Consider the following 13,206-nt stretch of genomic DNA (forward strand, 5'->3'; position numbering starts at 1 on the left):
CCATCAGACTGATTGTGCTCCTACAACTGTTTCCAGTCTTCAGGCAATGTTTTCCACAAGATTTTAGAGCCTGGTTGCAGGGATTTGCTGCCTTTTAGCATCAAGAACATTGGTGAGGCCGGGCACTAAGGCTGGGAGACCTGACTTCCTGTTCATCCCAAGGGTGTGAGATGAGGTTATTATTTCAGGGCTCTGTGCAGGCAAGTCAAATTCCTCCACACCAAACTCTTTCAGTTGTAAAATATCTTGGTCAATACATGTCTTGATCACAGCTCTTTAAAGTTCCTGTGAAGTTTGATGTGCAAGTGTGTCTCATATCTTGTGCAATGCATCTTTGATACAGCAGTATTTGGCTCAACAATTGCATAAAAAGTCATATTGTGGGTATTATAAATTAGATTTAGAGTTTGACCTTTCCTGGAACACACTCGGGGGCATTTACTAATTTTACATCTAAGAAAATCCTTTCTGAACTTTTATGATGCCACCATGGATGTATAAAGAGAAAGATGTCACCAGAACCTCAACGATTACTGCAGAAAGCACAACTTTACAAATTCATCTTTTCATCTGATTTATTTAAGTTCACAAATATCAAGTATCCATGCACAACATCAAGCTCTTGAACGAGTCCACTTACTGACTTTTATGAAGCCCTCAAGCAGAACACAACTGTTCTTTCAGTTCTAGAGACTCATCTGTTGATATGTGAGCTCAGTAGCTGCTATGATGTCAACCATAGCACTTTACTGTTTTTAACTTTGACTTTAACACAGATCAAAAATCCAATGGATTTAGACCACTTGACATGGTTGAAAGCTGAAGAAAAATCTAGAAAGAGGACCTTCAGTCGAGATTATTTTGTCATATAATCGCACAGCCCAAGCTAATGCAGAGGCACGTTAAAAGTGGGCAAACCAACATGTGCGGTTAATGATCATCATGAGGCTGACTTGTACACTCATTACAATGTGACTATGTGGCTTAACAATTTCACTCAACTTTATTCAGCTTCATCATTAGACTTTTTACGATGTTCTATTTTCTGTCCATGAAACTGTGTCTCCAGACCTAAATAATGTCAGGTCATGTTATTTAATAAGCGTTAGCAGACACTAATAGCTTCCTTCTTGTGAGTGTGTGTGCAGTTCGTGCACTGCCGTCCAAACATGTGTTTTGTTTAAGGGGTTTTGTGGAATTCGGTATTTGTGGCAAGGGTTGCGTGTTTTGTTGTTTAAAGTTGCAAATTTTCCCATGCACAGGCTTAATGTGTATAACCACAAACACACACACACGTACACACACACACATAGACTATCTCTTGCTAGTTGGTTTGGCTGTCTGTTCTCATATTCTGAGAGCAGCAGAGGATTAGGTGGTGGGTTTAGTTGGTGAAGGCTCTGGGTGGTTATAGTGGTGAATTGACTGTGTAGGTATCCGCTATCTGAGAGAGATGCCATTGAAATTTTATGACGTGTGTGATTTGTGTGTGTGTGTGTGTGTGTGTGTGTGTGTGTGTGCACGCGCACACGCACCCCCTCTTGTGTCATCTTCATCGAACCGCAAAAAGTCGCATCACTGCACCACCTCGCTGCTCCGCTCATTTCCATGTAACAGCTAATTTACTGCTCAGATCAAGTCAGATGTCTAATGAAGCTAAGCATCTATGCTAACGCAGGCCTCGGGTGACCCCTCTCCTTTGCACAAATCACAGTTTTCATGCTCTGATCGTGTCATAGGGAGGCATCATGTGTTCCCTCATGCCTGCAGGGGCCTCTATCAGCACAATGCCAGGCTTCAGAGCACTGGCTAAATCCCCATCAGAGACAGTCTGACTGGCAGACTGGCACTTCAGCAGACTGTGTTTACAGCAACCTCTGGAAGAAAAGGATCTGATTACCACGAGGAATACGTATACAAGACATCAATCATTGGGGAGGCAGGGAGGGAGAGACAGCGAGAGACAGACAGAGAGACAGGAAGTATGTTTCAATGTTGTGGTTTTATTGGTGCTCTTAAACCTTTACACACACACACATGTAAGCATACAAACACACACCAAAACACACACACGCACACACACACACACACACATAGGGTTTTTCTGGCAGGGGATGTGGGTCCAGAGAGCACTCTGGTGTTTCAGTTTCAATCTTCCCCTCAGCCCAGATCAAATACACGGGCCGGCAACTAAAGATGATGTCACTATCCCACAGCTGTCTCGACCACTCAGTGCTGCACCACTCTGTATATGTGTGTGTATGTGTGTGTGTCTGTGTGTGTCTGCGTGTGAAAAGCTCTGCTGAGGTCAAATTGGACTCTCTCTCTCTGTCTTCCTCTCTTTAATTCTGTCCTCTTTCAGAACTCTGGGGATCCCACAGGCCACACTGAAAGCTATGATCCGGATCAAGTTCCCTCTCTGAGAGATACATACACACACGCGCACACACACACACATACACACATACACACATACACAGAGTCAGTATACTCCAATTCTAACTGCCGGGAATGGCATTGGGGGAGAGTGGGAAAGGGAGGGGAAAGTGGGGATGCTTTTACCATCACAAAGTATCAGAGGATAAGAGTATTTTATTCGCGCATAATTGGCCACACACACACTGTACAGGGAGCATGTGCACATGTTGAAACATACAGAAACTTGATATGTACCTGAGTGCTGCTTTGAAGTATGACGTCTTATTCTTTCTGTTTTGTCACATTTGATTCTTTTCCTGCTCAGTTTCAAAGCAATTTCCTTGCTTTCTCTGTAAAAAGAGGTGTCTGAATGACTGCCAATACGGTGATAAATTACATAACGATAAATGAATAAAGCTTTTTTAACTTTTGCATGCCTATAAAATAAAAACAATTGTGATGATGAAATTATATCTGATTTGATATTTGATTTTGTCTGTTTAAGATAATGAACAAAGCATCGTCACTCCTTATGGGGCTGCATTCAGACAAACGCTATAAAGACTGCCAATCAAAATGTAAAATCTAAACTGTAAAGTCTGCAGAGTTTTTTTTTTTAAAAATCTGATTCACAAGAAATTAGATCAATTCGTCTCTTCTGGCTCAGCTCAGATTTTCTCTGAGAGCAGTGTGATTGCATGTAAACAAGGAATCCTGAAGGCTCTGCTTTTAATATTCAGATTATTTCTGCGGGCCAAGGCTTTGATGAAGAATGTCAGAACAGCGCTTTAAGAGATGCAGATGCTTCCTTTTTTTTTTATTAAAGCCAGACACTCCAAATTTCCTCTTAGTCCTGCGAGCCAGTTTTGTGATTTTAGTGTTTCAAAAAACATACTGCAACCATTATTACCCGTACTGTAGCATTTAATGTATCTTCAATCAAACTCCTCTTATTCCTAAAGCTCGCGTATTTTCAGGACATAAACGAGTGATTCAAATGTTCTGCATTGTTACTGCACTACTTCAAAGTTAGGTGTAAAAATTTAGAGATATTTGTGAACAGACAACGTTCCTCTTTTTTCTCTGCTCTGTCTTATTTTCTGCTACCACAAGCATTGTGATGAATGACATTGTACCTGGCCTGGATAACTACTTCATTATGAAATCTATTTTTCTGTAATAGAACATAGGCTTAATTTTTTTTTTTAGATTTTTTTTACACTTAACCAATATTATTATTCATATATATAAAATATTTTCAAAGAAACGGTGACATCATTTCAGAAAAATCTGTCAGTTTTTAAACAGGAAAGCACCAAGAGGAAGAGATTAACGCTAGCTTAGCAGCATAACAGCACACTTAATATAGCATAAGTGTACTCTTCATTTATGGAGGTTAACACATCAGAGGTTGATAGCTTCCTAGAAATGAAACACGAGTGTCCAAACTGAAACTGAATGCAGCTAAGTGCACTTCAGTACTTGTATTTGAGCGGTTTTCTGATTAGAGGACTGTGATTTTATATCTGCTATGATTTCATTAGGGGTTTTTGTGTGCTTCTCCCATCACACTGCGTATGTCCACATGCACACTGGTCTAATTCAAGCAGCACAATATAAACTACAGCTTCACATTTGGCATTACTTAAAGTTAAAATAGTCTTATTTATCAAGTTATTTATTTAGCTGGTGTTCTAAGCAGAGGAAACCAGAATGTAAACTCATCATTTGTTGTTTCAATGCTGGAAGCTCATTATGTTCAAATTTAGTAAAGAATGCCAGAGATTTTCTTTTAGATGTCCTTACAACACATTTGTTTCATTTTCGTATAATAAAATAGCATATCTTAATCAAATACTGGTGTGTGAGGATCCTCATGTCATGTTTATTTTTAACCAAACCCTTTTCTTTTTCTGTGGCGTCAGAGAATGTCTGACGCCACGGCTCTTTGTTTCTGCACAGCACAGAGACACTAAAATCTAAAATATATCTGGTTAAGAAAAGAAAGAGTCCTTAGAAATCAAATTCTGGTATGTCCCCCCCCCCCACCACCACCACCACCACCACTCTGCATAAAGTGAGCAGTAAATGAATCAAGGCAGTTTGTGCTTCCTGTCTCTGATATAGTGCATACGAGTCTCATGTATTCAATTAGTGATAATGTTAAACAGTCACATCTCCATCATTACGCTTAAAGTGGGGAAACACAAGCATTTCTGAATGCTATTTTTACTTGACTTCTTCCACGTGGCAGATTGCAAGTGGTTTTGATAAGCTGCAAACATGCATGCTGGAGTAAAACAAACCTGATTTATGTGTGTTAAAAAATGCAGCGCTGGCCTGTCCCTCTCCCTGCTTTGCTATAGGCGCTGTGCAGGGTTCAGCTGCGTGGTGGAGAGAGGTTGGAGGTCACAGTGTAGCTCTCTGCGTGGGTGTCTGAGACGACTTCTGACCTCCTCTGACCCGCTGAACAGCAGCCAAACTGGCCGTCCAACTGGGAGCAAAGAGAGGGCCCAGAGGTCAGGAGAAACACTGAGAGAAGGATTGTTTTCTCAGCCTCTTTATACTCACAACCTCATTTTCTGCTTCTTCTTCTTTCTTCTTCTCACTTTCTCCTCACTCCGCTGCTGCTGCATAACTACCATTTATAAAGTCTAATCCCTTAATTTAACAATAAGAGTGAAGAGAAAGATGTTTATTTTCTTATTGACACCAGAGTCTTTGGGATTTACGCGCCTGGGTTTTAAGAGGTGTCCAGAGCCCAAGGATCATGAAACTCACTCAACAGATAAATAGCTGTGCAAACATTCAAACACGAGAAAAGAAAGCAACAAAATGTCAGGAACTTGTGTTTTTCCCACCCTGAACAGCAGGGATTTCTAAATCCATCTACCACTTCGTTCCCGATTGTCATCTTGCTCCATGTTAACCTCTAATTATCGAACACCCTCCATCATATTTTCTTTCATACTCGACAAATTCCTGCATTTAATTTATACATAACACATCTTCCCAGCTCTATTTCCTTCATCACAGTGTTTTTGCGTCTTTCTGTGTTTTACTGCTGCAGCTCAATCGCTCATCTTCTCCATCATCCATGTGTTATTTATCTCTTTACCCTTGAACGGACCTTTAGCATTTATGTTTGGGCAAGGGAATATATCTTCTAATAAAAACATAAGACAAAACATATGCGATGGTAGGTTTTTCAACCAAGCCTTCGCTGCTTTCACACATACACACACCCCTCTCCCAGGGCCCCTTTGCCTCCCCTCATCCTCCCCATCCTCCCCCTCCTCTCTCTCATCAAGGGTCATTTGCTCAGTTTCCTGTCTGCCTCTCCTCGCTTTTCCTCTCCATCTCTGATTGGTGGATTTCTACAAGACTCTGATTGGCCAATGCTTTCAGCACCTCCTCTTGTTAGCAGTAATGAAACACCTCCCCTTTTGTGGGGACACTCCTTCTTTCTCTGAGAATGGCCCCCTCCTCTGACTCTCCGCCTCCTCTGTGGTGCTCCTCCTCCTCCTCTACAGGCACAGAAAAAGGGTGTTATGGTGCCTCCTGGTGGACAACATGTTTTACAGCGTGCACTAAGCTGTTTAAAGCCTCCTGCTATCCTGCATTAATTACAGCAAAAGACTAATCTCCTTCACAAAAGGCATAAAACTGACCTGATCCTTGAATGCTTAGCATAAAAAAACATGGTTTAAAACACAGAAACAGAGAAGAGGCTCTCACAAACAAGTCTATGCAATCTGGGTTTGATCATCCAAACCTACAGTGCCATCTAGTGACTTCATGTGCAAACTGTGACTGAAATCAGAGGAAAAACACAAATTTGAAAGCAAACTTTGTGCAAAAATTGATGCTTGTCAGTATTTAATGTTGAAAATAGCTGGCACTAATTCAGAAACAGAAATGTAAAGGTGTGTCCTGGGGACGCAGAAACCATAATCATGTATTCTTGGATTAAGCATCTGAACATGAAAAATGTCTGCGTGTATTACAGACTGATAATCTGACTAAAGGCATCACTGGTTAAAAATCAAAGTCATATGAAATCCTATAAATTAAGAGAGCCAATAAGTATGTGCATATTGCCATTGTCTGTATGCAGAGCTGTACCAAGACACAGATAAACTGAACAGCTGCTCAGGGCCCCCACATGCCACTGAGGGGCCACTAAATCAGTAAATTAGATAGCTGATGCCAGGTAAAAGCACTGGAGTATTACCCAAGACACTTTTAGAGGGATTAATTATCTTACAGGGATTAAAAATGGTCTCAGCATTATGGAGGAAATGCACATGAAAATGTCCCAAAATGGAAATACAAGTTTTCTCCATAAAGTGAGAAAACGTGATATTTTTCTTGTTGTTAACTAACCCAATGAAAAGACCAACACCATCAATGGATCAACAGCCAAAACCTGATTAAGCTCTTCAGTGAGACGCATCATTGCACTGGTTGACATGATTCTTCATGGATGAACGTGGGCATTGTAGTTTATTTGGAGACAAGCCCGCGGTGCCGTAAATACTGACTGTACCAAATCCACTGCTGAAAATAGCCCCCAACAAAAGCTCTATTTACTGCTGTTTGAGTAACATTTGCTAATAACTACAAAGCCAGCTGATTCAGCTGGCTTTGTAGTTATCGATGAGCCTTTTTAACAAATGTAAAAGCGTATATTTCAGACCAATTTTTAAAGATTTATGTCTTCACTAGTACCCAGTCTGGTTGGGACTGAGAGTCACTAATAGCCTTTGGACTCGTTGGCTTTGTTCTTTTCTTGGGTCTTGCTGACGGTAACAAACATAGAATATTGCCCGCCTTGTCTTTTAAGTAATATCATGTCTTATCCTGCTTTTGTACAGTTTTATTACCTGTCAAACAAAGGAAACTAACCAGGACAATTTATTGTCTTTTCCTGAGATGCTTTCAGTGGGGGGTTGTCAAGTGTTGCTCTCTGCATGTGTAACAGGTTAAATGCTTAAACATAAAACTCTTTGACTTGCTGAGGAACGAAATGTTCTGTATGTACCACTTCCTGTCTGCCCCTGCTTCTGTCTCCTGAACCTGCTCTGGGCTCAAAGTTTTTATTCGGCCACTTCTTTTATTGGATGTGGTCGTGTGAGAGACGTGAATCCATCATCATCCACCACAGTCACAACAGCACAACACAGAGTTAGTGTAGCATGAGCCCGTGTGTCTGTCTGCCAGGCGTCAGCGCGTCTTCCCATACATCATAATGCAGTGATCCCGCAGAAATGGATTTGATCATTGATAAAACTATAACCCGTCACTGGGGCTTGATGAATGTGTCTCCTCGCTGAGTGTACGGGCATGTAAAGTGTTGTGATGATGACCCGACTGATGTCTAAGTGAGGGGAAAGATAAAATTGCACATAAATCAGCTCAACAGGGGGGATAACAGCACATTCCCACAAATCATCCCAGGAATCCGAGGGTGTCCCGGTCCCGGAGAGGAATTCTGGGAGCGTTGCCAGATCCCAGACATAGAAAGAGAGAGACCGGTGAGGATCAGCGGTGTCACTGTGGCCAGTTTCATTCTACTTCCTGTTTCGGTGCCTTTTCTGTCTCTTTGGTTTTACCTGGATTTATCTTTGCCTCTCCGTCCATCTTCATCTGTCTAGTTTTCTTGGAGTTCACAAAAAAATTAATAAGACAGACAGATGAACAATTCAGGAAATATACTCTCATATAGTATATAATTAACAGTCTACATGAAACATGAGTGGCAAATAAGTCAAAAAAGTTGTTATATATGGGAGGTTTGAAGTGCATTAAATCAAACCTGCGGGGCTGTATTTCTATCAAGGAAGCAGTGTCTGTTTTCAAGCAAGTGGACAGCAGAGAAGAGGGGAGGGAGAGGAGGCCCAAAAGCAAGAAAATGGAAAGATGAAAAGGCCGCCGGGGTGGCGAGGGATGCACATTAAAAACATTAAGAAAAGAGAATTACAGTGGCGGAGAACAAGGTCTTTGAGGGAGTGCTTGGAGAGCTTGGGGAAAGAACAAAGGGAGAGCTTGAGGTATAGGGAAGCCCTCTGCGGATAAGACTCTGGATAAGTGTCGGAGACAGCGTCGTAAATCCCAAACCCCATAGCCTGCGAGCTGGGGCCGGGGTCAGAGAGGGAGAGCACAAAGAGAAGGGCTGAGGAGAGGTGGGAGGTAAATGATAATACAGAAAGATAGACTGAAACCATAGCCATAAAAAACATCTTAAGCTTGATACTGAATCACTAAAACCAGATGCGATTCAGATACTTTCCCACCGACAAGCTTCAGACAGCTATATTAAATGCACCCTGCTCTCAGAGGTGGGGCTGGACATAGCAACATGGCAAACGGCAGCAATGTCAGGGTCAGGACGCATGGATCAAATTAAACCTCCCTGTGGGTTGTCATTATCAACCTGTGTCTCACACCACGCATTCCTCACATTCTGTCTGCTTGGGATGCAAATGCAGCTCCAGCGAGTCATTGGTGCATCCAAATGTGTTGCCGACACGTTCAGATAGAGGAGTGAGTGATGTCATCCCCACGCCTGCGTCTCAAATACTGGTCAAAGCTGAAATGTCCAGCAGTTGCTAGATACAGAGGTTTCCATACATGGACAACAGTCCCATGTAATAAGAAACAAGAGCAAAAACACATTATTGCAAGATGGGATGAATACTCAGTTTGAGTACTTTTTAAAGGATATTTAATCTGATATTAACAAACATATAGAATATCACCACCGCCTTTGTCCTTTAAGTAATATCATATCTTATCGGTACATCTAGAAAAACAGTGGATCCTACACGTCTCTTAATGTCACTTTGTTCTTCTTTCATACACAAAGCCTTCAACCAGAAATCGGCTCCTCTTCTCATTATAATCATTGCAAATTATATGCATCAACAGTGTCAAGTTCATCAGTAAAAATTTCAATGATAAGGACAATGAAGGCGTAAAGGTGGCAGTTCACAGTGTTTCAAAGGAAATGATAAAATCAATGCTGCAAAAGGAAAGCAGGAATGTTAAATTACAGTTGTGAATAATGACGCAATGAAGTACAGAGTTCACATCAGCATGAAGTGACTTGAAATTCATATATTTTCACTTTTTTTGTCTGTATTTTAACAGAAAATAGAGGAAACAATTGAATCCATCAAACAAGTTGCAGCTAAATGACCAAGAATATGAATGAAAGATGTCAACTTGTGTGACTGTGGCTTCAGTGCAGCTTGCCCCCTTTTGCTCCTCTTGTTAGTTAAGAATTCATTCTCTATTGACATCGCCAGCCTGGATTTAATTAGTAAAGCTTACGGTAAATAGAAAATACAGCCTCTGAAGAATTGAACAGTACAAGCTACATATATTGGATGTTGCTGCCATTCAATATTTCCATTATACACCTGCTTTGTGTTTGGTTTTCCTGTGATCTGCTTGTTCTTGCTTTGACAAAGAAAATGCCAACTGGTTCATTTAGCAGCCAATTAGGACACACATGCCTTTTCAGATAAATTCTTCAGAGCTGGATGATTACTCAGACAGGAATTCACTGGCTGGTGGTATATGTGTGTTTGTACACACGTATGTGTGTGGACGTCTTCGTCATATGCGACAGGTGACGTATGTTTTTTAGGGGTCTTTAATAACAGCAGGAACTAAGGCATGTGTCCCGGTGCTGTCCTGAGAGAAGGCGTCCTCTGCTGTGAACATGTTTACCACGTTGGTTCTGTCTACACTCCTGATGCTGGGGGGTCTTGGAGGGGCAGCAGCATCTGACTTGCAGGTCTATGGGAAATCAATCCACAGTGATAACACTTTGAGCGGCGACGATGGAAGACACACTGAGAGGAAACAGCCACACCAGCAGGTGAGAGCTATGTAACAAGACAGACAGGGATGCCTTTAATTGCACTGGGAAACTGGACTCATTCACAAAAGGTGGAATTATTTTATTTCTTTTATAGTACTTAAAGGCACTGAGCTAAGCACAAATCCTTATGTATGAAGTTATAGCGCAAGTTCACAACGGTGGCTGCTTTTGATTTTCGACTAGACCAACAGGTTGGGAATGTCAGATCTTCATCGTTTTTGATAAACACATAGTCTGGACGGATTCAAAAAGAGAGATGATAATGTGTTGCTTTTTCTTGATCCACTGCTGAGGTTATGCAGACCGTAGAGATATTTTATGTCGTATTCCAGTAAAATTTTCAATATGAATACAATGCCAAGAAGGCTCTCATTCCATAATAATACGTCCTAATTCATTCATTCATTTGTATTTTGTATTCATAATTTCAATCTGCAAAGTCACTAGTCACTAAGGCTGTCAAATGAATGTAGTGCAGATTAAAGTACAATATTCCCCTAAAGTGGAACCTCAGTACCTCAAAATTTTACTCAAGTACAGTACAAGAGTAAATGCACTTTGTTACATTCCACCACTGTCGCCAGCAAGACTGACAGCAGCAACAAACCAGACATGTGAATAAAAACACTCCTGCACCTGCTGTTTGAAACAGTGTGTGTGTGTGTGTGTGTGTGTGTGTGTGTGTGTGTGTGTGTGTGTGTGTGTTGGCTGAGACACCCCAAAAAGATATGAATGACTGACACCTTATTAATTTAGAGAAAACTTTGAGGTGAATCCTTTTACTCTTTTTTCCTCACGTGATTAACTCACGTTAGCAGAGACTGTATTCTTTCACTCTTTTATTCAGTATGTGTGAAATCAAACATTTTGTCACATGCCAACGTGTTTGAGTTTCTACATTAAATATTATTTCCACCTCTAACAGACTTTTTTTTCCTGAACGTACTAGATATAGCCGTGCCTCATTAAAACTAGTTGACGATGAATCACACATCAAAATGTTCTTTCACCTGGCCTTCAACATGTTTCCAGACAAAAAGTGAAATCCGCAGGAGTCTGGATCTCGGGAGCTTCAACGTGCACGTGACGCCCACCACCAGCAAAATCAGCCACCCGTCCGTCATCAAGCTCATCCCGCCCACTGCCCTCCCTCTCCACCTGCATGCCAACATGCCCATGCGCTTCGGAAGGGAGAGCAATCCCGCTGATGACAGGAGCCCAAACTCGAGCCCTAACATGCCGCAGAGGTTTGGGAGGTCTTGGGAAATGATTCAAATGTGTGCCGAGTGCCCTGATGTCCGGGAAGCAGCGATGCCGCCGCTGAGACTTGGGAGGAACAGTCTGTACAGGAGCCTTCTTAAGACTCTGGTCAATGCACAGTTATTGAACACTGGCTTGCACTGGTAGGACTCTTTCCCATAATAACTGGCATAAATATGCATTTCCAAAAAGCATGCAACAACTATAGAATGAAACAAGTCCATCAGTTGTGCCTCATTGGCCATCAGTCCCCGTCCATAAGCACATTCCTCCTCAGGGTCACGGGGAGCTTGAGCCTCACCCATCATACATTAGGTGAAACAATTACTGGCCCACTAGGCTTTTTCCCCTCAGCACCTTAACCCTTTGTTTCCAGTTTAGATTAGCATCCTTACAATATCTGTGTGTTTTGTTGGTTATGACTAACTCAATCTTTGTATCCTCTTGCCACAGGGCCGAAGATTTTGACTTTACAACCATCTCAGAAGAGTTGGAGATGCAAGAAAGCTTTAAAGGATGAAAGAGGATTAGATAGGCTGACACTGAGGTGTATTATAGCATGGAAATATCAACATGCAGTGTTTTTACTGTTAAGACAAATGTTTCAAGTCAAACTGTTATGTGACTGTTAATGGAAAAGTAAGATGAAACACATAAATGTGACTCCTTTAAATAAAGTTACTGCGACAGAAGCTTTGGGTGAGTGGTTTGGGTTTTATTTCTTTCTATTATTTATCATTTTTTAAAGAATCTAAAGATGTTTGCCTCATATGAGTGGAAATACTTAGGTAAAGTACAAGTACCTCAAAATTGTACTTAAGTACAGTGCTTGAGTAAATGTACTTTGTTACATTCCACCACTGTTGCCAGCAAGACTGATAGTGGCCAATGGCAATAAACCAGACATGTGAATAAAAATACTCCTGCACCTGCTGTTTGAAACAGTGTGTGTGTGTGTGTGTGTGTGTGTGTGTGTGTGTGTGTGTGTGTGTGTGTGTGTGTGTGTGTGTGCGTGTGTGTGTTCAAAATTGGAGCTAACTCCACAGGAGATCAGCAGATGAAGCCATGAATAAACAATACATATGTAGTTTGTAAGTTTGTATATGTAGTGATTATTATTATTATCATTATTATCATTGTTATCATTATTATTATTATTATCATTAGACTAAGGGGGGGTTTTTTGTTTGTTTGTTTTTTTGGGTTTGTTTGTTTTGTTTTTTCATTATGAAGATACTGGGGAGCCTTTGCCAAAAGTTTCTCAGTATAGTGACTGACCACTAGAGGGAGACAAACACCAAGTCAAAGTAAACACCTCCAGAGTTCTCCAACCAATACAGAGGGTACAGATCACCGGCTTAAGTATTCAAATCATTATCATGACTCTTCACATGACCAAAGGGAAGTATAAAATGTGTTTTCTTGCATTTAGAAAACATTGTCCCTTATTTTAAGAGACAAGTCTTGACAGCTGTCCTCAATAGTGACACTGTGGTGGTGGAAAAAGCACTCAGATCTTTTAAGTAAAAGAAGTGATAACACAGTGTAGAAATGCTGTTAGTTAGTCCTGTATTCATCATTTTTCTTGAGTAAAACTACAAAAGTATTAGCATCATGTTATTGATGCAGCAAGTAAA

At 41.1% G+C, this 13,206-nt stretch overlaps 1 protein-coding gene across 1 annotated transcript; it reads left to right on the forward strand.

Annotated features, from left to right (window-relative positions):
- The first annotated feature begins 10,147 nt into the window (after positions 1-10,147).
- npvf (neuropeptide VF precursor) lies at positions 10,148-12,125 on the forward strand. The gene is made up of 3 exons (XM_076755209.1): positions 10,148-10,306; positions 11,342-11,712; positions 12,023-12,125. Exons 1-3 carry the CDS (start codon positions 10,148-10,150, stop codon positions 12,087-12,089), a joined length of 597 nt encoding a protein of 198 aa, XP_076611324.1. The 3' UTR covers positions 12,090-12,125.
- The last annotated feature ends 1,081 nt before the right edge of the window (positions 12,126-13,206 follow it).

Source organism: Chaetodon auriga, chromosome 17 (genome assembly GCF_051107435.1).
Source record: "Chaetodon auriga isolate fChaAug3 chromosome 17, fChaAug3.hap1, whole genome shotgun sequence".
Classification (NCBI taxonomy): domain Eukaryota; kingdom Metazoa; phylum Chordata; class Actinopteri; order Chaetodontiformes; family Chaetodontidae; genus Chaetodon; species Chaetodon auriga.